General features: G+C 47.3%; 1 protein-coding gene across 1 annotated transcript in view; it reads right to left on the reverse strand.

The window, feature by feature from the left end:
* Positions 1–27,885, reverse strand: part of LOC135552810 (protein phosphatase 1L-like) — a 53,225-nt gene extending 25,340 nt beyond the window's left edge. Inside the window, exon 1 of the mRNA XM_064984675.1 lies at positions 27,020–27,885. Coding sequence (XP_064840747.1) covers positions 27,020–27,418 — 399 coding nt within the window. The 5' untranslated portion in view covers positions 27,419–27,885. The remainder of the gene's footprint in view (positions 1–27,019) is intronic.
* Between the last annotated feature and the right edge of the window lie 21 nt (positions 27,886–27,906).

The raw sequence follows: 27,906 nt of genomic DNA on the forward strand, positions 1-27,906 counted from the left end.
CCTCATCCCGGATCTTTGATCCAGACTGACTGCTGAGGGAGCCAGGGAACAAGGCCTCAGGCCTGGAATTCTCCAGTGCTTCTACTAGACCCATCTGTCAGTAGGACCTGGGGATTACCACTAACCTCTGATCTCTCCTTTGTGATTAACACCACCACCGTGTGTCTGTGTGTGTGTGTGTGTCTGTGTGTGTGTGTGTGTCTGTGTGTGTGTGTGTGCCTGTGTGTGTGTGTGTGCGTGTGTGTGTGTGTGTGCGTGCGCACATGTCCCTAAAGGGGAATCTCCACTCAGTTTTTAAAATTAGTGTTGTTGTAGATCAATGTCTCTGCCTGTCAAAGCCTCGGTCCTAACTGAAACATGCCCCTTTAAGGTTTACGTTCAGTTGCCGTTGGTGTTGTAGAAATGAGCTGGAATGCTCCTTTAATATGAGAGTGAAGTAGGAAAGGAGGCAAGGGAGGAGAAGAGTGAGAGTAGAAAGCTGAGGAGGGTGAGGGTTGAAAGGAAGGTGAGGGGCAGAGTGAGAAGAGCCAGAGATGGAAGGTATTCCTAACTGGGAGCACTCCTGGCAGGGGCTGATAAGACAGAGCCCATTCCACCCCAGCCATTCTAATGGAAAATCAGATTCACATTCTAATGGAATGTTCATATTTCAGAAAAGGAGGACTGGGGGTGTGGTAGGCTACACTGTGCTCTGTGAGAGTGGACTGGGGGTGTGGTAGGCTACACTGTGCTCTGTGAGAGTGGACTGGGGGTGTGGTAGGCTACACTGTGCTCTGTGAGAGTGGACTGGGGGTGTGGTAGGCTACACTGTGCTTTGTGAGAGTGGACTGGGGGTGTAGTAGGCTACACTGTGCTCTGTGAGAGTGGAATGGGGGTGTGGTAGGCTACACTGTGCTCTGTGAGAGTGGACTGGGGGTGTGGTAGGCTACACTGTGCTCTGTGAGAGTGGACTGGGGGTGTGGTAGGCTACACTGTGCTCTGTGAGAGTGGACTGGGGGTGTGGTAGGCTACACTGTGCTCTGTGAGAGTGGAATGGGGGTGTGGTAGGCTACACTGTGCTCTGTGACAGAGTGGACTGGGGGTGTGAAATGCTGTGAAGTTCAAAGTGAATGGAGGTTTGAGATGTAAAAATGCTGGCTGCCTGTGATCGTGGAGGTGAATAACATCAACAGAAGAAGCTTACTGAATGAACCCCACAGATGGAATGCTATTCCTCATAAGTACTTCCGTCGCCGACAGAGATGGCCGCCTCGCTTCGCGTTCCTAGGAAACTATGCAGTTTTTTTTTTTTTTTACGTGTTATTTCTTACATTAGTACCCCAGGTCTTCTTAGGTTTCATTACATACAGTCGAGAAGAACTACTGTATATAAGATCAGCGTCAACTCACCATCAGTACGACCAAGAATATGTTTTTCGCGACGCGGATCCTGTGTTCTGCCTTACAAACAGGACAACGGAATGGATCGCATGCAGCGACCCAAAAAACGACTCCGAAAAAGAGGGAAACGAGGCGGTCTTCTGGTCAGACTCCGGAGACGGGCACACCGTGCACCACTCCCTAGCATTCTTCTTGCCAATGACCAGTCTCTTGACAACAAGGTTGATGAAATCCGAGCAAGGGTAGCATTCCAGAGGGACATCAGAGACTGTAACGTTCTGTGCTTCACGGAAACATGGCTCACTGGAGAGACGCTATCCGAAGCGGTGCAGCCAACGGGTTTCTCCACGCATCGCGCCGACAGAAACAAACACCTTTCTGGTAAGAAGAGGGGTGGGGGCGTGTGCCTTATGGCTAACGAGGCATGGTGTGATGAAAGAAACATACAGGAACTCAAATCCTTCTGTTCACCTGATTTAGAATCCCTCACAATCAAATGTAGACCGCATTATCTACCAAGAGAATTCTCTTCGATTATAATCACAGCCGTATATATCCCCCCCCCCCCCAAGCAGACACATCGATGGCTCTGAACAAACTTTATTTAACTCTTTGCAAACTGGAAACCATTTATCCGGAGGCTGCATTCATTGTTGCTGGGGATTTTAACAAGGCTAATCTGAAAACAAGACTCCCTAAATTTTATCAGCATATCGATTGCGCAACCAGGGGCGGAAAAACCTTGGATCACTGTTACTCTAACATCCGCGACGCATATAAGGCCCTGCCACGCCCCCCTTTCGGAAAAGCTGACCACGACTCCATTTTGCTGATACCTGCCTACAGACAAAAACTAAAACAAGAAGCTCCCACGCTGAGGTCTGTCCAACGCTGGTCCGACCAAGCTGACTCCACACTCCAAGACTGCTTCCATCACATGGACTGGGACATGTTTTGTATTGCGTCAGATAACAACATTGACGAATACGCTGATTCGGTGTGCGAGTTCATTAGAACGTGCGTTGAAGATGTCGTTCCCATAGCAACGATTAAAACATTCCCTAACCAGAAACCGTGGATTGATGGCAGCATTCGCGTGAAACTGAAAGCGCGAACCACTGCTTTTAATCAGGGCAAGGTGTCTGGTAACATGACTGAATACAAACAGTGCAGCTATTCCCTCCGTAAGGCTATCAAACAAGCTAAGCGTCAGTACAGAGACAAAGTAGAATCTCAATTCAACGGCTCAGACACAAGAGGCATGCGGCAGGGTCTACAGTCAATCACGGACTACAGGAAGAAATCCAGCCCAGTCACGGACCAGGATGTCTTGCTCCCAGGCAGACTAAATAACTTTTTTGCCCGCTTTGAGGACAATACAGTGCCACTGACACGGTCTGCAACGGAAACATGCGGTCTCTCCTTCACTGCAGCCGAGGTGAGTAAAACATTTAAACGTGTTAACCCTCGCAAGGCTGCAGGCCCAGACGGCATCCCCAGCCGCGCCCTCAGAGCATGCGCAGACCAGCTGGCTGGTGTGTTTACGGACATATTCAATCAATCCCTATACCAGTCTGCTGTTCCCACATGCTTCAAGAGGGCCACCATTGTTCCTGTTCCCAAGAAAGCTAAGGTAACTGAGCTAAACGACAACCGCCCCGTAGCACTCACTTCCGTCATCATGAAGTGCTTTGAGAGACTAGTCAAGGACCATATCACCTCCACCCTACCTGACACCCTAGACCCACTCCAATTTGCTTACCGCCCAAATAGGTCCACAGACGATGCAATTTCAACCACACTGCACACTGCCCTAACCCATCTGGACAAGAGGAATACCTATGTGAGAATGCTGTTCATCAACTACAGCTCGGCATTCAACACCATAGTACCCTCCAAGCTCGTCATCAAGCTCGAGACCCTGGGTCTCGACCCCGCCCTGTGCAACTGGGTACTGGACTTCCTGACGGGCCGCCCCCAGGTGGTGAGGGTAGGTAACAACATCTCCTCCCCGCTGATCCTCAACACTGGGGCCCCACAAGGGTGCGTTCTGAGCCCTCTCCTGTACTCCCTGTTCACCCACGACTGCGTGGCCACGCACGCCTCCAACTCAATCATCAAGTTTGCGGACGACACAACAGTGGTAGGCTTGATTACCAACAACGACGAGACGGCCTACAGGGAGGAGGTGAGGGCCCTCGGAGTGTGGTGTCAGGAAAATAACCTCACACTCAACAAACTAAGGAGATGATTGTGGACTTCAGGAAACAGCAGAGGGAACACCCCCCTATCCACATCGATGGAACAGTAGTGGAGAGAGTAGCAAGTTTTAAGTTCCTCGGCATACACATCACAGACAAACTGAATTGGTCCACTCACACAGACAGCATCGTGAAGAAGGCGCAGCAGCGCCTCTTCAACCTCAGGAGGCTGAAGAAATTTGGCTTGTCACCAAAAGCACTCACAAACTTCTACAGATGCACAATCGAGAGCATCCTGGCGGGCTGTATCACCGCCTGGTACGGCAACTGCTCCGCCCTCAACCGTAAGGCTCTCCAGAGGGTAGTGAGGTCTGCACAACGCATCACCGGGGGCAAACTACCTGCCCTCCAGGACACCTACACCACCCGATGTTACAGGAAGGCCATAAAGATCATCAAGGACATCAACCACCCAAGCCACTGCCTGTTCACCCCGCTATCATCCAGAAGGCGAGGTCAGTACAGGTGCATCAAAGCTGGGACCGAGAGACTGAAAAACAGCTTCTATCTCAAGGCCATCAGACTGTTAAACAGCCACCACTAACATTGAGTGGCTGCTGCCTACACACTGACACTGACTCAACTCCAGCCACTTTAATAATGGGAATTGATGGGAAATGATGTAAATATATCACTAGCCACTTTAAACAATGTTACCTTATATAATGTTACTTACCCTACATTATTCATCTCATATGCATACGTATATACTGTACTCTATATCATCGACTGCATCCTTATGTAATACATGTATCACTAGCCACTTTAACTATGCCACTTTGTTTACATACTCATCTCATATGTATATACTGTACTCGATACCATCTACTGTATCTTGCCTATGCTGCTCTGTACCATCACTCATTCATATATCCTTATGTACATATTCTTTATCCCCTTACACTGTGTATAAGACAGTAGTTTATGAATTGTTAGTTAGATTACTTGTTGGTTATTACTGCATTGTCGGAACTAGAAGCACAAGCATTTCGCTACACTCGCATTAACATCTGCTAACCATGTGTATGTGACAAGTAAAATTTGATTTGATTTGAGTGGAGTGTGTGTGTGTGTTGAAGTGAATTAAAGCCTCGGTATTGACTGTTTCGGGAGATTTTGCACAGTGTGTGGACGGTGTTGACACACACGCACAAACGTCATCAAAGCAACCCCTTCGATTGACTGTTCTTTCCCACCTTGCCAGCTGTGTAATTCCATGTCCCTTCGGCACAATTAAGCTCTATGACATGCAAAAGCCCGCCTCCCAGGGGCCAGTGGCACAGGTGGTTGGCTCTTTTAAATGCCAATAAACAGTCTTTAACAGCCAAGGTGACCATCAACACCTTGAAAATCATGACATTCAGGGGAGTCAACTTCTCTAAAAAACACACACACATCCATTATTCATAAAAGAGATGGGAATTCTGACAGGAACGCACACACACCCTTCTTACTCATAAAGATAGGAAAATGTTAATTGAGAAGTGATTCACAATCAGTGAAAGGAAGCAGCCATCTGTCAGTATGAGCCCATTCACACACACACACACACACACACACACACACCTCTCACCCATAAAGAGATGGGAATTATGACAGCAACACATGCACGAGCATGTGTGCGCACTCACACACACCTTCAGAATGATCCGTGTATGTCCCTGTGGAGGACAGAGGAGGCCATTACAGAAGGTGAGGCACATTAAAGAAACCAGACAACAGAAGGAGATTGTCTTTGTAGACTGATTATATTAGGATTAAGACTTGAAACAAGACCCACTCAAGAGTGCTGAAATACATGCACACTGCGCCATGTCCACCATGCTTTCCGGTGTGGGTGAGCGCGCGTTAAAGCTTGTAATGTACAGAGGTGTGCTGATAGGCAGACATTACAGCAAGGATGTAAACAAGATTCACACCCCCATCTTTCAAAGTCACACACACACACCAAAATGCCAAGCGTGGCATCTGTTTTATAGAATGCCTGTCGTTAGGTATTGCAGGCCTGTAATTTCTGAGATCTATAAGGTGTTGGGAACTGCAGTGTGTGTGTGTGTATAATAACAGACACGCTGTCGTTAAGGGATCAGGTAAAAACCAGCCATTACTCTCACATGGGCGCTCACCACCTCAATGCTATGGCTCTGGGGGTAGTAATTAGAATACTCCTACTGTCATTAATTAACACCGGCCATAAAAACACTTTTGCTGTGCACTCCTCTGAGGAGAGGAGGTTGGGAGAGAGGGAGGGAATAACCTCATGAAAGAGAGATGGCACAGAAGAGAAAGCGAGCGAGACAGGGGAGCAGAGGGAAGGGGGTGGAGGGAATCAGAGCCTGAGACAATGAGAGAATGTGAGCTGGACGCTTGTATACACACACACACACACACACACAGGGTTATGTAGGATGCAGACGCACAATAGCCATTTTTCTAAAAGAACAGATGTAAAAGAATGTTATGACTACTTCCTTTTAGAACACAGATGGGTTCATCACCCAACAAAAACACCCTTGGGCTAAGAACAACACTACAATATCGCCCAACAGTGCAGTGCACTACTGTGCTTACCATACCAGTCATCTTGACACCATCCTGCCATTACCCCTCACAGCCATTGCCCCTCACAGCCATTGCCCCTCACAGCCATTGCCCCTCACAGCCATTGCCCCTCACAGCCATTACCCCTCACAGCCATTACCCCTCACAGCCATTAACCCTCACAGCCATTACCCCTCACAGCCATTACCCCTCACAGCCATTACCCCTCACAGCCATTACCCCTCACAGCCATTACCCCTCACAGCCATTACCCCTCACAGCCATTACCCCTCACAGACATTACCCCTCACAGCCATTACCCCTCACAGCCATTACCCCTCACAGCCATTGTTGTACTCCTGGGATAAAAAAACAACAACTGCTCATTCTCACACAAACAAACACACACACTTGCATGCATGCAGGTAAGCACAGCTCCATGAAAAACCTGCTTACTCAATAAACTCCCAGCTTCTGTCCCTGCCTGCACCCTAAAGACAATACCTGGCCGATAAAACAGAAGTTTGCGAAAGAGAAAGGCTTCAGAAAGAGAGGTCTGCGACAGAGGACTGAGAAGAGGAGAGGACTGAGAAATAAAGGATAGATGGATGAGAGTATACAGTAGATGTCTCCTCTCCACAGGCCTGCCCTCCATTATAAATGCACTTGTCCTCTCGCCCCTTACCCGACCCCCAATCTATTTTTATACACACACTTCTGTGGCAGGTGTGTGTGAAAAAGCTGACATTTACTCTCATCTACTCTCCCTTTGGCTCCCTGCGTTCCACATTTAAGAAGTAGGAGAAGGAAAATCATTGAAGTTCCCTAAAACACATTTGGTGAATGCCTCCACGGAATGGCAAAGGGGTGAGTCATACAGTCTACTTCCTATCTGTTCCCCATGCCCTAAGCCAGTGGGGACCTGTATGTGCTCTGTGGGTTACTGGGTAGTGGTAACTCAACCCTGGGCCACAGTAAAGCCGGGTCCTACTCCGGTCCTATTCCTCAGGCCCACTAACATTATTCACACTGGTGAATGTGTGATGAAGACACAGCCCACAAATTATGTACTGGATGAGAGTGAAACATATCAACACATCATTGGGATTCCTTTTCCTGGAGCACACAGAGCCATAAGGAGAATAGAGGATGGAAAATGTCAGCAAACAGGGACAGTCTCTCTCACACACGCATCAGTGGAATTTGAGAGTGGTTCATCATCTCATTGGTATTCCTGCAATCAGTGGCCTGTGTTCTCTGGCACACAGTGATATGATGCCAGACGCCTGCATATTCATATTGCTGGCTGGCTGGCTGCACACGCGACACAAGCGCTTACACAAACATGTTCCTACTTCCTGCTAGACAGCGGATTGAGTCCTGAGAGGAGCCCCAGTGAGATGATTCAACAGTAGCAGGGGAGACTGGGCTTTCCTCTGGACCTGACCCCATCAACTGGGAGATGACTGGCTGATAATCTACCTGTTCACCCACTGATTCACTGTCTCTCTCTCTCACACACACACACACACACACACACACACACACACACACACACACACACACACACACACACACAGAGAGAAAAATAATTGTCCAAAGGGCTGTCAGTTATAAATAGCTCTCTCAAGCCACTGATAAATAATTTCATGTTTGATTAATCTGGCCTGAATGATCTCCTGTTTGATTAATCAAGCTTCTATATGGTCTGTCTGACAGCCTGAGATGCTTCACTGAGGAGGCTAAAAACTGACCTTGCACAGTGCACTTCATCAGTATCCTACCCTTACATGCTCCATCTCAGATGCTGGATAAACCAATCAGCAGAGGCTGATCAGTAACAGCATTGAATGTCTGATTCAATTCTGGCTGAAAGAACAAACACAAACAAACAAAATTATGGCCAGACAAATACACACCAGCGACAAGAAAACAGGGTTTGTTGGCCATAAACGAGCATAGACACTCACACACATCATGAACTACATTTAGACATATAGTACCAGTCAAAGGTTTGGACACCTAATCAATCAAGGGTTTCTTTATTTTTACTATTTTCTACGTTGTAGAATAACAGGGAAAACCTTGAAACTATGAAATAACATACAGAATCATGTAGTTAAAAACAAGAAAGGTGTTAAAACAGAAACCAAATGTATTTTATATTTCAGATTCTTCAAAGTAGCCACCCTTTGCCTTGACAGCTCTACACACTCTTGGCATTCTCGCAACCAGCTTCACCTGGAATAGTTTTCCAACAGTCTTGAAGGAGTTCCCATATATGCTGAGCACTTGTTGGCTGCTTTTCATTCGCTCTCCGATCCAACTAATCCCAAACCAACTGAATTGGGTTGAGGTCGGGTGATTGTGGAGGCCAGGTCATCTTATGCAGCCCTCGATCACACTCCTTCTTGGTCAAATAGCCCTTATACAGTCTGGAGGTGTGTCGGGTCATTGTCTCGTTGAAAAACAAACGATAGTCCCACTAAGCGCAAACCAGATGGGATGGCATATCGGTGCAGAATGCTGTGGTAGCCATGCTGGTTAAGTGTGCCTTGAATTCTAAATAAATCACTGACAGTGTCACCAGCAAAGCTCCCCACACCTCTTCCATGCTTCACAGTGGGAACAACACATGCAGAGATCATCCGTTCAACTACTATGCATCTCACAAAGACACGGCGGTTGGAACCAAAAATCTCAAATTTGGACTAAGACCAAAGCACAGATTTTCACCTGTCCATTGCTCATGTTTCTTGGCCCAAGCAAGTCTCTTCTTATTAGTGTCCTTTAGTAGTGGTTTCTTTGTAGCAATTTGACCATGAAGGCCTGATTGACTCAGTCTCCTCTGAACAGTTGATGTTTAGTGGTGTTTGTTACTTGAACTCTGAAGCATTAATTTGGGCTGCAATTTCTGAGGCTGGTAACTTTAATGAACCTTTCCTCTGCAGCAGAGAGGTCTTAATTTCCTGTGGTGGTCCTCATAAGAGCCAGTTTCATCATATTGCTTGAGGGTTTTTGCGACTGCACTTGAAGAGACATACAAAGTTCTTGAAATTTTCCGGATTGACTAACCTTCATGTGTTAAAGTAATGATGGACTGTCGTTTCTCTTTGCTTATTTGAGCGGTTCTTGACATAATATGGACTTGGTCTTTTACCAAATAGGGCTACCTTAACACAACACAACTGATTGGCGTAAACACATTAAGAAGGAAAGGAATTTCACAAATGAACATAATAAGGCACACCTGTTAATTGAAATGCATTCCAGGTGACTACCTCATTAAGCTGGTTGAGAGAATGTGCAAAGCTTTCAAGGCAAAGAGTGACTACTTTGAAGAATCTCAAATATCTTTATTTGTTTAACACTGATTACTACAGGATTCCATGCCTGTTTTTTCATAGTTTTGACATCTTCACTAATATTCTACAATGTAGAAAATAGTAAATATGGAATGAGTAGGTGTGTCCAAACTTTTGACTGGTACTGTATCTTGTGTGTGTGTGTGTGTGTGAGAGAGAGAGTCACAAAACAAAGACCAAGCCTCATTCACCTCAGTTGCTCCACTTCGTAGACTGGCTGGAGCTCTTGAGCTCTGGTGTGTGTCTGTCTAATGGGTGACCACACTTCTTAGTTTCTACTCTGAGAGTCACTGCATCCAGGCTGGGGAAGGGCTTACCTGCGGTAGGGGTTGCAGGGGACGGGTTAATCCATCTCCTGGAGGAGCTAAGGACCCCCGCTGCTCTGAACTCATCATCTCCCTTCTACCACTCTGCTTTTCTTGCCTCATCACACAGCAAAACGCCCGTACCGCACACACACATGCTCATAAAGACACAACTCTCAGACACACACAGCATCCAACGCAATCACCCAGATGCACACAGACAATCCCACAGCTCTTTTGATCAGAAATATCAATTTGCACATTTCTCCACTTCACTGCATGGCCACACTGCGACATCACACCACCATCACTCTTCCTCTCGGTCGGTTTGTCTCCCTCCATTTCGTTCCCTCTCCAGCCCCCGATAAAAGGATCATATGCATCACTAATAATGCAGGCCTGTTTTTCTCTCTCGCTCTCCTTTGAGAAGCCAACTGGAGGACACCTTAAAGAGAAAGTGAGCCCCCAAAATCCCAACAGAGCGATATTAGAAGAGTGATTTGGACTGTAAAAGAATGTTTATGGAAAGGATAAAAGCATTAACCATGAAATAATTCCCTCAGTTGTCAGCCTGTGGAGGCTGCTGAGGGGAGGATGGCTCATAATGGCTGGAACGGCACAAATGGAATGGCAAACCATGTGTTTGATGTGGTTTTTACCTCTCCACCAATTTCGCGTCACACATTATCACGTACCTGTGCTCCCCAAAAAAGGTACCACCAACCGCCTGTGTTGTCAGCTGTGTAGTTTGAGAGAAGAAAGCATAGTTTACACCTGCCATCAGGCTCATGAAAGCAGGGCCTGTACCAGGAGGGAGAGAGGAGAAAAGGAAGGAGTTGTTTGCCTTCTGAGTCAAACACACTGCTTCACTGTTCCTGAGTCTTTACTCCTCCGCTTCGCTTCCTGTCGGATGTGGAAGCATTCCCAGAGATCTAGAGTAGGATGAAGTGGTCCCTAGACGCTGGTCTAAAGTCAGTGTTGTTCCACCAACCATCAATTCATAGGCTCTCATCTCCAATCAGCTGGCCCGCTCCAGATACCAGCACCACATCCTGATGGTATCTCAGATCACATTCAACACTGTATTTGAGTACAGCTAAGACGGGTTACTAGAAAACAGGTAGGACTTGTCACACAAAGGTTGGAAAATTCTAGGAACTTTCAGGAAATTCTCTGGTTTTCCAGAAATCCTGGATTTCCTGCTTATTCACTCCTGATTCCAGGTATCTTCCAACCAGGAATTCTGGAAAACCTGGGAATTTAAAGGTTCCCGGAATTTTGCAACCCAAGTCACACAAAAGCAAATGAACACACACACACTTTTCCATATATATGCTGCATGTTGAACTGGCGCCCCCAAAATAAGTGCGCATATGAGAGCGAGAGAAAGAGGGGTACTGTTAAAGAGAGAGTGAGGGAGAAAGAAGGTAAGCATCATCCTGTAGTGCAGATGGGTCTCCCACTGAGGCAAGCCTGGTTTCCGTGGTGATTTGTTTCCCTGGGATGCACATGAGTAAATTGATGGCTTTTCATTTCAATAATACCTTACCCCACCCACCCTAAAAAACAAAGTCACATCTTCCCTCAGAATAACCTTTCTTCCGCCTCTCCTCGTACCAATATTACTAGTCCCTCTTCTTCTCCACGTCTTCATCCCCCCCATTCCTCCCGCTCTCTGGAGATTGATGCAGCATTTATCAATTAGAAAGTGGCCTCTCCCACCTCTCACTGACAGAAGACAACAAGTACTTCCTCAGAGACGTACAGTGCTGCTGCTACTCCTATAAAGACACAATGTTAACCTGTTTCCTCTCATCAGCCCACTGTGGCAAAGACTGTTAACCCCTGACCTGGCCCACTTACGATCAGACGGAGTCCTTCTGATATTGATCACTGCACTGCATTCCCTATTCATCAATAAGCAGGAAAAACACAGCGATCAATGCAGCAGCCCAGGTGAGCGTCGCGCTACACAGAGCTCAACCATTAGCTGATGCAAGGCCCCATGCAAATCAATATTCATCCACAGGCCTCCGCTGCACCTGTTAGGGGACTGTACCACTATATCCTTCATTTAGAGTTATTCATGTAACTTGGTTGTTCTACAAAACGGTGGGCTATACGTTTAGATTTTTAATACATTGTAAGGCTGCACGGTGCGATTTCAAAAAAGTCGTTTGAAAGGCATGAGCTCGGGTTTGTTTTTGAGCAGGCTGTACACACTTCGCCAGTCTCTCATTCACAATTTGAGAAACACTTGATAATGCTTCGGATTTTCCGCCGGCATTCCCTTTGTGGTGATAATGCACCCTAAAAACCAGTAGGCTTTAAGCGCAAATGTCCCATTCATGGAAAAACACCATTCTGGAAAGTAACCGCAAATGTCCCATTCATGGAAAAACTACCATTCTCCAAAGTAACCGCAAATGTCCCATTCATGGAAAAACTACCATTCTCCAAAGTAACCGCAAATGTCCCCTTCATGGAAAACACCATTCTCCAAAGTAACCGCAAATGTCCCATTCATGGAAAAACACCATTCTCCAAAGTAACCGCAAATGTCCCATTCATGGAAAAACACCATTCTCCAAAGTAACCGCAAATTTCCCATTCATGGAAAAACACCATTCTCCAAAGTAACCGCAAATGCGATTATGCGTGTGGTGCTTTTATTATAAAAATGTGCATTTTTATGGTGAAAATCTCTCCAAACTCACACAATGCATACAGTATTGTATGCCAGTTAGGCTCTACACCCGCTGTAAAGCGGATTAATGTGCTTCATTTTATGAAGTTATTTGGCCACTTTAGTTGTGACACAAACCTTATCAAAACAGAAGGTGGAGCCAACCCACAGATAAAGGGTCAAGAAAAACCAGGAAGAGAAGAAGAGAGTGCTGGAAGGATCTATGAACAATAGAGAAAGAGACAAAAGAGATTGGCTGGATTTACCGTGTATGAGTTGGACTGTTTTGGACTTACCTGTTGGCGTTTGGACCTGGAGCTACCGAGAACCCGATACGTGTACCGAACCCTGCTATCCTTGACCTGGCCTATGGCCTGGGTGGACCAGGATGGAGAAACAAACACACAGGTACTGTCCTGTTCGAAAGAACTCTCATTCTTGGGTGATTTGGTGACAGTTTACCACTTAGTTTGTGACAAACGCTCCTAACCTTGAAGAGATTTGCCACACGTGGTGGAGGATGCGGACATGGACTAACCATACCACTGGGGAGTCAGGTTTTTTTTGTGGCTTTGTTTGGTTAGGACAGTTTCTCAGGAAAATGAGTATGGAGGGAGCCATACAGGCCCTGTTACAAGCGGCGGCCGCCCAACAAGAGGCAACTAGAGCTCAACAAATAGCTCATCAGGATGCAATGCGAATGTATCAGGACACGTTACAGGTCCAGCACCGCACCAACCAGCTGCTCAGAGGAGAGCAAGAGAGAAACACCCGGGAGTTAAGAGAAGGCCTAAAGGTTCTAGCGGACCAAATTGGGGCTCAATTACCAGCTGCAAATACCCAGAGGAGGGCCAATCATTTTCTTCAAAAAATGACAGCGCATGATGATGTGGAAGCATATCTTACCACCTTCGAAAGGACGGCAGAGAGGGAGAAGTGGCCAAAAGTAGAATGGGCAGGGCTTCTGGCACCATACCCGGCAGGGGACGCTCAAAAAGCGTATTTCGACCTGGAGTTGAAAGATGCACAGGATTACGATAAACTAAAGGGAGAGATCCTGACTAGACTGGGAGTGACCAATACCGTGAGGGCACACCGCTTCCACCAGTGGTCCTACCGACCGGGACAACCCCCACGAACACAGATGTTCGACTTGATTCACCTGGCACGGAAATGGTTGCGACCAGAGACCCGGTCATCCGCCGAGATCGTCGAGACCATCGTACTCAACCAGTTTCAGCGAGGTCTACCCCAAGAAGTGAGACGATGGGTTGGCCAGAACGAGGTACTTTCCGCCGACCATCTCGTGGGCCTGGTTGAACGGTATTGTATGGCAGGAACAGCTGAGCAGGCACAGGAGGAAAGATTCCCGTTCCCCAGGCATGGGCATACCAGCGGACAGGGTAAGGCTGTCCCAGCATATAGAGGGGGAAGAGAGTAGCGTGGGCCATGAGGAAAGAATCAGAATCAGGCCGAGACACTAAGGGAAAAAACGGAAACCGGGACTGGGTGTCGAGGGGGTCTCCCCCCCGAACCCCTATTATCTGTTACAATTGTAATCAACCAGGACATATTGCAGCCTACTGCCAAATTAAAGAAGAGCCAATGCAATGTAACCTCGGTGAAAATGAAGATGATATACGGTATGCATGTCCTGTTGTAACCACTGTACTTGAAAGATCAAGAAACAAACATATGTGCAGGGTGAAGGTTGAAGGGAAAGAGTTTGAAGCACTGCTGGATTCCGGCAGTATGCTAACCCTGGTTGTTGCAAGCCTAGTGCCGAATCATAAACTGGATACAAGACAGGATATCAGTGTTACATGCATTTATGGGGATACCCGTCTGTACCCCATGGCCTTAGTGAGCATACAAACAGAGGACGGTCTGCTGGATTATGAGGTCGGTGTGGTCCCAAAGATGCCATATGATGTAATATTGGGTAGAGACTTTCCTAACTTTGCGAAGTTAGGCCACAAGAATGGCATATTTGAGAAGCCAACAACCCTGACCAAGCAGGAAGAAGCATGGGGCCTTCAACCAAAGCCAGGAAAAGAGGTCTCCCAGGGGACAACATCACAAGTGCTAGTAGGGGAGGAGGAGGATGAAGTGGCAAACCTCGCTGATAACGAACAGCCCGGTACTAGTGGGGCTGGGGTCGGTCTGAATCCAGAGGACGATGATCTAGAACCCACAGACCTGGCAGGTTCCTTGACTAATTTTGGGACGGCCCAAAACCAGGATCCAACCCTGCAGCAAGCCAGAGCAGATGTGCAGGTCGTAGATGGTACTCACATAAATGTTGGTATGATGCCTAATAGTTTTCCCCACTTCATCATGAAAAAGGGTTTGGTGTACAGAGTCTCAAAAATAGGGGTTAATGTGGTGGAACAGTTGTTGGTTCCCACTCGGTACCGGAGGACAGTACTGGATCTAGCTCATGGGCACATTCTGGGTGGACACCTTGGTATCGATAAAACCCGAGACCGGATTGTAAGGAGGTTTTACTGGCCAGGAATTCAAGCTGAAGTGGCTCGGCATTGTGGAGAGTACCCGGAGTGCCAGTTAACAGCTCCCCGACCAGCTGTTAGAAGCCCGTTAGTGCCACTCCCCATAATCGAAACACCATTTGAGAGGATAGCGATGGATTTAGTGGGCCCACTACTCAAATCCGCCAGAGGGCACCAATACATTCTGGTCATTCTAGATTATGCCACTCGCTACCCAGAAGCCATTCCCCTTCGGACGACGGCTTCCAAGAATATTGCAAAGGAATTAGTGCTCTTGTTCACCAGGGTAGGGGTTCCAAAGGAGATCCTTACCGACCAGGGGACCCCCTTTATGTCCCGAATTATGGCGGACCTTTGTAAACTGTGGCAGGTGAAACAGTTGAGGACATCGGTTTACCATCCTCAGACGGACGGGCTGGTCGAGAGAGTCAACCGGATCCTGAAGTCAATGCTCAGGAAGGTAATCGATAAGGATGGGAAGAACTGGGATTGCATGTTGCCGTATCTGACGTTTGCCATTAGAGAGGTTCTTCAAGCCCTTTGAGCTGGTATATGGGAGGCATCCCCGGGGAATCTTAGACATCGCCCGGGAAACCTGGGAGCACCAATCCACCCCGTATATTAGTGTCATAGAGCACGTCACGGCAATGCAAGACAGGATAGCCACAGTCATGCCCATCGTCAGAGAGCACATGAGACAAGCACAGGAGCACCAGCGGCACACTTATAACCGGCAGGCTACCCTGAGGGAATTTCAACCAGGAGATAAGGTGTTAGTGCTGATCCCCACGGTAGAGTGTAAACTACTGGCCACATGGAAAGGACCATATGAAGTACTAGAGAGAATAGGAGAAGTCAATTATCGGATCCGACAGCCAGGTCGACGGCCCCAGGAACAGATTTATCACATAAATCTGTTAAAATCATGGAGAGAGAGAGAAACACTAATGGTCACATACCCCACACACACTCAGGAGACAGTCGAAGTAAATATCTCACCCACTCTGTCCCCAGCACAAGTACAGGAAGTAAAGACCCTGATCCAGAAGAACAGAGATGTGTTTTCAGAGGTACCTGGCCGAACTGAGGTTACGGCTCATGATATCGTTTCCCTACCAGGGAGAAAAGTGAGTATGAGGCCATATCGGGTACCCGAGGCTCGACGGGCCGCGATTAGAGCAGAGGCGGAGAAAATGTTGACAGCTGGAGTGATCGAAGAGTCACATAGTGAGTGGTCTAGCCCAATTGTGATGGTCTCCAAGCCCGATGGGTCTTTGCGGTTCTGTAACGACTTTCGGAAGGTAAATGAAATCTCCAAGTTTGATGCCTACCCCATGCCCCGAGTAGATGAACTACTGGAAAAAAAATTGGTAATGCTCGGTACATTACGACTCTTGATCTGACAAAAGGGTACTGGCAAATTCCTCTGACCCCCAGGGCCAAAGAAAAGACAGCCTTTGCAACATCTGACGGTTTGTTTCAATACACCGTCATGCCATTCGGCTTACACGGGGCCCCAGCCACCTTTCAACGGCTCATGGACAAAGTCCTAAAACCGCACAAAGCATATGCCGCAGCTTATTTAGATGACGTGGGGATCTACAGCCCAGATTGGGAATCCCACTTACCCCGGGTACAGGCAGTGTTAGACGCCCTTAGAAAGGCAGGGCTCACGGCAAACCCTGCCAAGTGTTATGTGGGGTTAGAGGAAACAGAGTATCTGGGATACACTGTGGGAAGAGGGTTAATCAAACCCCAACATAAGAAGGTGAAGGCAATTAGAGAATGGCCGAAACCAGTAAATAAGAAGCAGGTTCGAGCCTTCCTAGGGCTGACGGGTTACTACCGGAAGTTCATCCCAAGTTATGCCACAGTGGCCGCCCCACTTACCGACATGACTAGAGCCAGAGGGCCAAACATGGTCAAATGGGATGAAAGGGCCACCAAAGCATTTAGGACATTACAGGAGGCTCTCTGCTGTAATCCAGTGCTGGTGGTACCAGACTTTGAGAGAGAGTTTATGGTTCAGACGGATGCCTCAGAGGTCGGCTTGGGAGCAGTGCTATCCCAAGAGGTAGAAGGGGTGGAACACCCCATCCTGTTTTTAAGCAGGAAGCTGGAACCACGGGAAACCAACTACTCAGTCGTTGAGAGAGGCGCTGGCAGTAAAGTGGGCTCTAGAAAGCCTGAAATACTACCTGCTGGGGCGCCACTTCACCCTCATCAGTGACCATGCCCCACTCACCTGGATGCATAGGGCTAAAGAGAAGAACGCTCGGGTGATGCGGTGGTTTTGAGTCTCCAACCGTTTCATTTTGACTTGAAACACAGAGCAGGGAAGGAAATGGGAAACGTGGATGGGTTATCCCGCATGCACGCATATTTTGCTGCGGTAGCCCGACCTAGGGGGTCGGATCTAGGGGGAGAGATGTGTGGCAAAGAAGGGGGTCGAGTGGTAAATGGCAGATATGTGAGAGCAGAACTAATAAACGGGCTCTGCCCGATCACTAAAATTGCCACCCGTCAGAACTACAGACCACCAAAACTACAAGTCCCAGAAGCAAGGGGAACCCTCAGAAGGTGGAGCCAACCCACAGATAAAGGGTCAAGAAAAACCAGGAAGAGAAGAAGAGAGTGCTGGAAGGATCTATGAACAATAGAGAAAGAGACAAAAGAGATTGGCTGGATTTACCGTGTATGAGTTGGACTGTTTTGGACTTACCTGTTGGCGTTTGGACCTGGACCTACCGAGAACCCGATACGTGTACCGAACCCTGCTATCCTTGACCTCGCCTACGGCCTGGGTGGACCAGGACGGAGAAACAAACACACAGGTACTGTCCTGTTCGAAAGAACTCTCATTCTTGGGTGATTTGGTGACAGTTTACCACTTAGTTTGTGACAAACGCTCCTAACCTTGAAGAGATTTGCCACAAATATAAATATATATATATATACACAAAATAATGTGTGAAATTGTTTTGGATTTGGAATGGACCATTATCATGCACCTGCCTCGAAACGGGAAAAACACATGTCATCTCTGCACTTAAATAGCAAATGGAACACGCTTTTCCTGTGGTCCATTTTCATGCCAGCCAGTGAGGCTCTACTCCGGTTGTAGAGATGAGCAATGTGCTTAATATTAGGAAAGTAGAGAAATAAATATAGTAGACCGAGCCTATAGAAAGCTGATGGGATCCTCTTTTTAAGAGGCCATCACTCGGTTTTCTCACAATTACATGACCTATAGAAATGTTGCACAACATGAGCTCATGGGCTCTCCTGAAGTGTTTGAGTAGATTTTCAATTACATTTGCACTGATGTCAGAGTGGTTCGAGGGACAATAGAGTGGTGCCAGGCAGATAGCAAGTTTGGTAGGCTACTAATGACCATCAGCAGCATCAGAGATTAGAGAAGCCTAATTACCGTGACGTGGAATTTGACTGACCTCATGACCACAGGTGTGGCGGTAATACGGTCACCGACAGCCCTAACCGTAGGTGTGAATGGTGTAAGGGCATGAGAGACGCAAGACAGAATAAGTGAATGTGTCTGTATTGATAGTGCTAGTGAAAAAGGATAAACATGTTATAGAAAGTCAATGTGGGTGTTTGTGATGCATGGGCAAGAGAGGCCACAACACATCTATAAGAACAGTATGTGTGTATCTCCACATTGGATATAGTCAGGAAAGAGAGCACAGCCAAACGCCAACAGTGCAGCCCAGTGTCCTCCACAGATCCAATCCAACAGAGACTCCATTTTGGCTCAAATCCATACCATAAGTCTTTCAGAAGCCACCAAGAGGTAGCCTTAACAAAGCCTGAGGTAGGTACAGTCCAAATATTACTGAGCAGCACTAACCTACAAATCACATCAACGTCCAATCAAATGGCCATCTGATTTACTATTAAATATTAGTGAAACTGCTCATCGCCCACCCTTCCCTTTCAAACGACAAGCAAGCAATTCTACTGATTGTCCAAGAGGAACACTCCCATTACTGTTGGCCCAGTTAGGCTCTAGTGAAGTAATCAACCAGGGCCCAGGAGTATAGGGCAGGCTGACTGCCATCTGAAGCCCTGTTTCCACAGCAGGTGCCTGATCCGGTCAGACACCAGTTTGGCCTGTTCACGGTTTCCAGTTTTAACCCAGAACCAGAGGAAAGCCTGCTCTTTCTAAGTATAGCAGTAAGCAGGCAACAGCAGTGTCTATCCAAGCGACGGGCCGGTGGCCCAGGCAGCGTTGCCAGGAGAGATGAGTCAGGACTCCCAGGCTAGCTTCACTGAGGCATGGACGCACAGCAATTACAGCCACCAGCAGAGTCCTGGCATTGCCGCCACACACACACACTCATCTGCACACCGCAGATGTGGAAACGCTCATCCACAGATAATACAGCTAGTGAAGAAGGAAACGAGTTCTCGGTGAAGATAATATACACTAACTGAAAATCCATGCATTAATGTGTGCGTTTCTGTGATGCCCATACGCAAGCGTGTTTTCAGGAGAAGATAAGGGCAGCAGACAGACTCCCCTCAGGGTTGTAGGCAGCAGACTCTTTAATATTGCAGAACAGTGATAAATAAATTAGACAGGCTGCAGGGAGATAAGGTGACTCTGCAGATAGAGAGACAGAGAAACTCCTCTCTTCTTTCCCTACAGGGGTTAGAAAACAAAACACGTCAGCCCCAGTATGCAGATGTGCCACGACAAAAAAAAGCTGTAAGAAAACTAATTAGCAAACAAACATTAACTTACTCTCCTCCCCCGCGGAGAGCAGAACAGAACATGGATGTAGATGTAATATGCCAAGCCTCAGAGATGAACAACTGCAGTGCCTATTACACACATCTGTGGGCCAGGCAGCCAATCAGTGAGGAGAGACGAATTGGAGTGGGACGATGTTGGTATAAAAAAGGTCAGATTTATTTGTCCCAGAAGTTGCAACTTCTAAGCAGAACGAGGCAGATAACAGGCCTATGTTGGGTGTCAGAGTACAGGAGGAGACCGGTGTCCTTCACCCTGTTTACTTCCTGTCACACAGCACAGGCAGGAACGAGGCTCAGCTTGCACTTACCTTGGCATTGTTCTCAGAGAAATTCAAGGCGAACGAAAGTTCGATTTTTGGAGGAAGATAGAGGTGGAACAGAAGATAGTGTAGGGTACGGAGAAGGAATGTAAGAGCAAAAAGTCAAAATAGATAGGAACAGGAAGGAGAGAATATAAAGACGAAGAAAATAAAGAGCAGGAGAGAGAGAATGCCATGTTCATATTGTTTCCGACTAGAGATGAGCACTCGTCCAAGCGTCAGTACCACTTCTCACACACATCTCTCTCACTACAAGACAAACACACACGGACTATGTAGCCTAGTCCGTGTCCCTGGGCTGCTAAGCCTCTATGAGGTAGGAATTTTCTCCTTCACACTCAAGCAGGAGATCAAAGACTAGACTAGCACCTGACTGGCTGCATGTTCCGCTGACACTCACTCTTTACATCTGCTTTGATGCTGCTAATGCAGCTTCCTGCCTGCTACACACAGCATATACATACACCCTGCAGACAGGATACACCTGCAGCCATGCATCTTCTCATCCAGATATATGAATATAGACAGAGCTCAGTCCCTTCCTCTCATCCCTTTCTTATCTTACATAATCTTCCTGCCTCGCTCACTTCTTTCCGCTCTTCCATCTCTACCCTCCAGCAGCAGTTAAGTCCACTAAAAACTGTTTAAAGCTGGATTCTCTCCACTCCCTTATCCACACCATCTTAATTTCTCTTCTACTCATCCCCTTTCTCCTCTCCTCCTGTGGATGGTGTACGCCTGCTAAGAGCAGCTCTAAAACCTTGCCGACAGCTCTGCCGCTGGCTAAGCTCATACAGCTGAGCCACAGGGCAATGTACCTATAACCACCGGCCTTCTCTTCATCTCCCCTCCAGGGAACAGAGCCAACAGTGAGATGGAGAGATAGTCAGAAAGATGAAGAGGAGCGAAAGAAGGACAGACATAGACCAGTGGAGGCTGGTGGGAGGAGCTATAGGAGGATGGGCTCATTGTAATGGCTTAAATGGAACAGAGTCAAACATGTGGTTTCCATATGTTTGATACCATTCCACTGATTCCGTTCCAGCCATTACAATGAGCCCGTCCTCCTATAGCTCCTCCCACCAGCCTCCACTGAGAGACAGATATAGACCGAGGGGTGGAAGGAGTAAGGTTCTAAACATATTTCCCATCTCTCTGGGATTAGTGTAGTTCTAATCTGCCCTGCAGTCTTCTCTCCTCCCTTCAGCCATGGGTTTAGAGAGACAGTCACAAGTCAAGAGGAAAGCAGATTTCCCTGGGTCTTTAGCCGCTACCATTAGCCCATCACTATACGCCATCCCCTACCTCACTAATCAATTTAGCAGCTCGGCCCTGAACCCCAGCCCATCACTCATAATCCACCCCCCTCAGCTCCACACTCCACCTCGCGTTCCGGTCTCCACATAGGAAATATCCAGGGATTTTCCAAGAAAAAAAAAGGTATATTCCCTTATAATGAGTTCCTCTCTGGCAGATGCTCATATGAGGTGACCTACAGAGAGTAAAATAACCAGTCAGTCAGTCGGTCAAGCTTAACGGAAATGCATGCTTGCCTATGGGAGACTCAGTGAGCATGGATTCAGAAGTATGTATGAGGATACAAACCGACTCAGCCAAGCCATAACTTTATCATGGTTATTCTCTAAACTCCTCGTCTGGTCTAACTAAGAGGGAGTTTTACAGCTCAGGCCTCAGTGCACTAGTGGTCACACACCACAAACCATCTCTCTCACACACACACAACAAAAAGATGAAGGAAAAAGCCTCAGTACGGGTCATAAATCTCAGAGGGCCGTATTCAGAAGTGCATGGCAAAGTGCCAACAGGTCTACCAGTATGGGCCACACCCCTTCCTTAACCTTAAGATGAATACAACTACTCCTCCCACTAGGAGTTTAGGTACTCATATGACAGATTAGAAGAGAAGATTGAGTATTCATATCCTTTGAGAAGCCCGGTATCTGTGCTAAGGAGAGTTCAGGCCCATGCTGTAGTAGATAGAAACCATCTGCTCACGTCAGCCACACATGTGCTGCGTTCCTCCTGTCTGATCAGCCAACACACATGGCCCCGCAGACAGTCTCCTGTGTTATAGCTTACACACAGACCCATGCATGTATTCTCACACACAAACCATAGCGTACAGAGTGAACTACACACACAACCCCCCCCCCAAAAAAAAAGAACACACCTGCCCCATCAGTGCCAACCCTCTGGTCAGCAGCTCACCCAAAAAGGAGTCAAGTAGATGTGACAGCTGGGAAAGACACATAGACCAGTGAACATTGCATCTCACACACACAGCAGTTGTGAGTGACTCTCTCATTCCCTGGTGTCAACATTCCTCTGCCTGCTCTCGCCACTGCCAAAACAGCACCAGTCAAAGACATCCATTTCCACTGCCTAAAACACACACACACCTTTTTTCTGTTAGTAAAGGCAGCTGACATCAGTCCACTCAGTAGGAGCCAAGACTAGAGTCACCATAACCCCTAGGGACATGGTCATTTAGCCCTGTTCATTCATTCATAACCTATTCACACAAAGAAAGAACAGGGTAAACAGAGCACCTCCCCCTTTCCTTCCAAAACCCAACAGGGAGAGGAGGACAAATAGATGTGGTGCTTCCAGCCCACCATTCAAAAAGGTAAAGAGCAGAGACCTGGCAACACAGAATATACCCCCTGGCTTCTATAGAACATCAGAGGCCATGGGGAGGACTACAGGAGTGTGTGTGTGTGTGTGTGTGTATGATGTGGAGAGGTATTCTACATCTCCCTCAGCCCATCCAGCCAGCCTCATCCACAGCACCACAGAGAGACAACCGCCAGCATAAGAGATGCTGTGGTCTCAACTTTTAGAAATCTGTAGAACCTTATTTGAACCCCTAACCACACCCAGTAGTCCAGCTCCTCTAGGCCAGGAAAGGGGGGGGGGGGGGGGTGGCAGGCAGTGGAATGGCGTATTTTTAGATAGTGGACTTTTAGCGGAAGAAGCGCCTGGCTGGCAGAGGGAGTGTTGAATTATTGAACGGCTCGGAGGGACGTCATGCTGGGAGCTCTGCTGGGGCCTTTTGGGGGGCTCCTCGTGCACCACACACACACAAACCAATCAAAGCTAGAGAATGTCAAGACGAGAGGGGCTCGGGGACAAGCACTTGCTTAATGGAAAAGAATGTTGGTGGGAAAAACAGAAAAACATTATACTCAATGTGAGTTTACTACTGCAAGAAATACAACTACCTGTGGAGGAAAAGACTTGGCAAATGGGGGAATTGTGACACTCGGATTCTGTGTAAGTGTTTCACTCGTCGGGTTCCGTTCCTCAAACATAGTGTGAGAGTCTTCTGGGGCCAGTCGCACCAATTCTGGTCTTAACTCTAAACCCGATCTAGGCTTGAAGACCAACGTTTTCACACACAGCTGGTGCAGAATGACTAAAAAAAAAGAAGCTCCAAGCCCATCTCTTCCCGGGGGGTTTTCCTACACAACGTTACCTTTCCCAGGTCACTGGTCTTTCCACAACACACAACATCAAGGCAGGGCTGAAAAATGTTGAGCATCTGCTTATACCAAAAGCAAAAAAAGTGGGTCCAGGAATCTGCCTCCAGAATGAAGTGATGCAGAGTGGAACAACCACGAGAGGAGCACCGTTCTTTTTTTGTTCTGCCAGAGTGAATGGTGTATTTGTTTTTTAAAATTATTATTATTCTCATCGATTCTATTATTTTATGGCTCCTGGAGGAATACATTTTTTTTTTAACTTTGGAGGCCTGAGGCTTGCGGGGCATTTGGCAGGAAATTACATTGTCTGGAACAGGTGTGTGCCCAGATATCATGAAATTCCACTGCTTAACCTCTTGATTCCTCCATACCATCACGGCTGGTTGTTCACTTCCTCTAACGTCCTCTGGAAATCTATTACTTTAGAGTTGCATTTTACACACAAAAACATGAGGGAACACAGACACACACACACACAGGTAAACACACTAAGCCATCCTCTAGAATGCCGACACTGCAATTAGTCATGCCGCTTCTTTCATCTCCAGTGTGAGTGGGCTCAAGAGGGATCCAGGCTGCTGAATATCTAAACCAGACTACAAACCACACACACACCTGGAGCATGACAGAGATGCAAACGCCGCCGCAGACAAAGCTGTCCACAACCATACATTTCCACACAGTAAGATGCAGACCGACACACTCCCGCAGATCAGCCAACTGGAGCCCACCAACACTCCATAACAGCTGAAGAGGGTTTATTCCCATGGGGAGGGAACCGTGAGCCTGATGCAGAGAGACACACACTGGAGCCATTCTGCACCGGAGCAACAGTACAGATGAAATGAGGATAAATGGCAGTATGCAGATGGGAATGAAAGGAGTTCAATTGAAAGCCCCTCAGTGCTCCAGTAATCAGACTGCAGTTCCACTGAGCTTTAATCACACTGACAACCTGAGAGGATGAAAGAGAGGATAGGAGGGAGAGAGGAGGACAAAAGCAGGTCAACTATAATATTCAAAGGTTCAGAAAACTGCAAGCAATGGGCTTCCCTCCGCGATAACCTCTCACACATGCACTCGACTCACACACCACGTCTCCTTTTCTCTTGCACACACACTCTGTCCCACCCCAGGATTAAAATGCAAATGGTGCCCTTTCCACTAACAGAGGCCTTTATTGTTAGTGTGATGGTAAGGTGAACTCCGATGAGGGCCAAGGTAAGCAAGAGAGGGAACAAGTGAGGAGGAGAAAAAAAAAGAGGAGCCCCACTAAAAAGGTCAGCCTTGTGTTCTTTCCTCTCATCCCTCTTAACACAATACTTCTCTCCATCTTCTCCTGTACAGAAACTGTCTACGCACACGCAGCCACACCACTCTCCTCTAAACTGCACTTGGTACTGCACTTGGTAGCAGAGGGGGGGGGGGACATCAGCACAAAAAGGAAAAAGATGACTTCATCATCAGAACTCCCTTTCTCCATTAAGCCATTCAGAGAAAAGATAACATGTTATGGGGAGTTAAGAGGAGAGTTCTAAATGTCACTTGTATTCTATTGTGGAGCTAGTAGTAAGTCTATTCATCAGACAGACTCTTCAGCCAGACTATCACCCATGTAGAGAGAGCATCTCTCCCTACAGCATATCAACAAGAGATGAACGTTAGTCGGGTTGTTTACATGGAGTCAGAACAGCCTGGAATGGATATATTACAGACGAAGACGCCATGAATCACTACATTCATTCTTAACACCTTACAAGGTATAGCATTTAGTTTGTGTGTTTCCAGCTTGCTATTCCTCTCTGAGAGGCGATGTATCATTCTCGGGCTAAATCGATTCCTCCTCCAGCCCTTGGCTACACTGCATCTCAGTGCTTACCCACCGCCCCTGGGACAGGAATACATAAAACAATCACATACTGTAGCAGAAGCACCATTTGAATAGCTGGTGTCTGACATCAGTTTCACACTTCAATAAAGCGTGTAGGAATAAAAACACACCAACAACAAAAAGCCCCTCGCCTACATGAGCAAATCTGAAGTGAACACCCTCTCCCACACAGAGCTGAGGAAGGCTTTTAATGCCTAGATTACCATCCTCTATAAGGAATCCAGGGAAAGAGAAATTAAGGAGCAAACTCAAACATGCTGCAGGGAAAATCAGACAAATGACCAGTTTTGGTCAAAGGGAGGCAGGGAGCTGCTGCACTAGAACCCACAGTTCTACCCTGAAAAAGAATGGCCATCCTTCATCTCCATCGCTGTCTATTTTTAGAATGTTATCTTTCAGCCTGGATCAAGCCAGATACTCAACTTCTGTATTCGACATACTAGATCAGGCCGGAACAGTAGAGCTCCTTATGAAAACACTGACAGCCTGTAGACTGGGTCTGGGAGAGAGGCAGCGTGAGCGTTGAGTTTCTTCACGTAGCTCCATGGCGTCAGTCAATACTGGGCTGTCAGGCCCGCGTGGCCACAGCTGCAGCCCATGGAGACAAGGTCGCTGTTCAGGCAGGCCTGGCCATCATGACCAATCAGTGTTGTTACCCTGCCAACTATGGAAATAACCTCCGGCCACCTCCCAACATCACATTAACAAAACACACGCATCCTCTCCTGGTCAGGTTGAGGAGGAACAAGCCCAGGATCCCACTTTCTCTCTCGTGCAGGGAGTATAATTACATTGACTGACTGCCTACCCACCTCTCTCTCGCACACACACACACACACACACACACACACACACACACACACACACACACACACACACAGTGCCTGGTGGATGGACGCTTTGCCCCTCGACAGGAACATCTGGTTGATGAGAGTAGGAAGTGTATTTCTGTCAGACGAGCTGTTCGATCTGTGCCATTGAATGCTTGTCATGGAGTGAAAGACCTACAGCTGCCAGGGCTTTGTCTGTGACTAGTGAATGACCAGAACATGGAGAGGGTGACAGGTGTATGGGCATCGGGTGACATACCGTATTCAGACCAGAATATGATCAATATCAGGAAGCATCTCTCACTGGGATTAGAAATGTTCAGCTCACTTGTCACATCCATCTTCAAATCAACCTACACATTTGAATGAGTTTAATCCTATTATCCACCAAGCCTGCTATAATCGGTTTAGAGACTTCATCTGCAGCATACCACACAATCGTGTTAAGTCTTTTAAACTTGTAAGACCATGAATGACTGTCTCTTATTTTTGGCACAACTTCACAAAGTAAAATGCTAAAGTGCCTTCCCTCATGTCCCTGTGGAGAGGGATTCGTGTGAGTTGATGCATAGCAAGTGCATGTGCACGTGTTGACCAATCCAAAAAAAGTATGGTCTCAACAAATAAATGATAACAGACCATTTATCTTACCTCTCCCCCATGGCCATCGAAAATCCCAAATATAGACGGGTGACTCCTGTTCACGATGTCAGTGAGGACCTCGAAGCGGTCTTCCATGTGATCTCTCCGGCCTTGGATAGAGTACACCGCCACATTGTTACTCTTGAACTCCCAGGTTTTGGAGAACTCTGCGTCCAGAACATCTAGACCCCTGAATTTTTCATTCTGCATAATCTCCGCCACTTTCCCTTTGACCATTTTGACAGCATCCCGGCTGGACTTGACGATGGTTTTCACCTCGTCCGTGTGGAAGAAGTAACTCCACAGAGCCAGGCTTATGCATAGGAGGAACAAGGTCTCGGGTCTGAGCAGAAAATAACGCATGATCCGACCCAAAAGAGACAACAGTGTCATCGTATCCTCTATCATTTATACAAACACGAAATCACGGCAGGTAGTTATTGTTTATCCGCGACTTTCAGTCCATTATTATCGATGCGAGAATAAATAAATAGGCGAAACCAAATTAAGCAAGCGTAGCCTACAGCACAGCGTAAAAGGCTGAATTAATTCAACGAAACGCTGATAGCTCACATGTAGAAATGCTGCTTGACGTCTTGGAGAATCCGTAGACACTTCGGGGTGAAAGATTCTGCCTTGGCTTGTTCACTCTAGCATAAAACCTCGTGAACCAGCGGTTGTCCCTTCTCCATATGATGCGGTGACTCACACAACCGTGCAAGGAGGAGAATGGTAGCTATATATAACCTCAGACAATTGGAGACCTCGCTTTGAAGTACCTCGTTTAAAGCTAACCTGAAAACAAACTGCTTGCTCCCTCAACCTTTGACAGCGAGATTGAACTGTAAATAGTGCCCTCAAACTGTAGCGTTCGGTTTGCAGGATCGCACCACTGG

This window comes from Oncorhynchus masou, chromosome 13, assembly GCF_036934945.1.
Source record: "Oncorhynchus masou masou isolate Uvic2021 chromosome 13, UVic_Omas_1.1, whole genome shotgun sequence".
Lineage (NCBI taxonomy): Eukaryota > Metazoa > Chordata > Actinopteri > Salmoniformes > Salmonidae > Oncorhynchus > Oncorhynchus masou.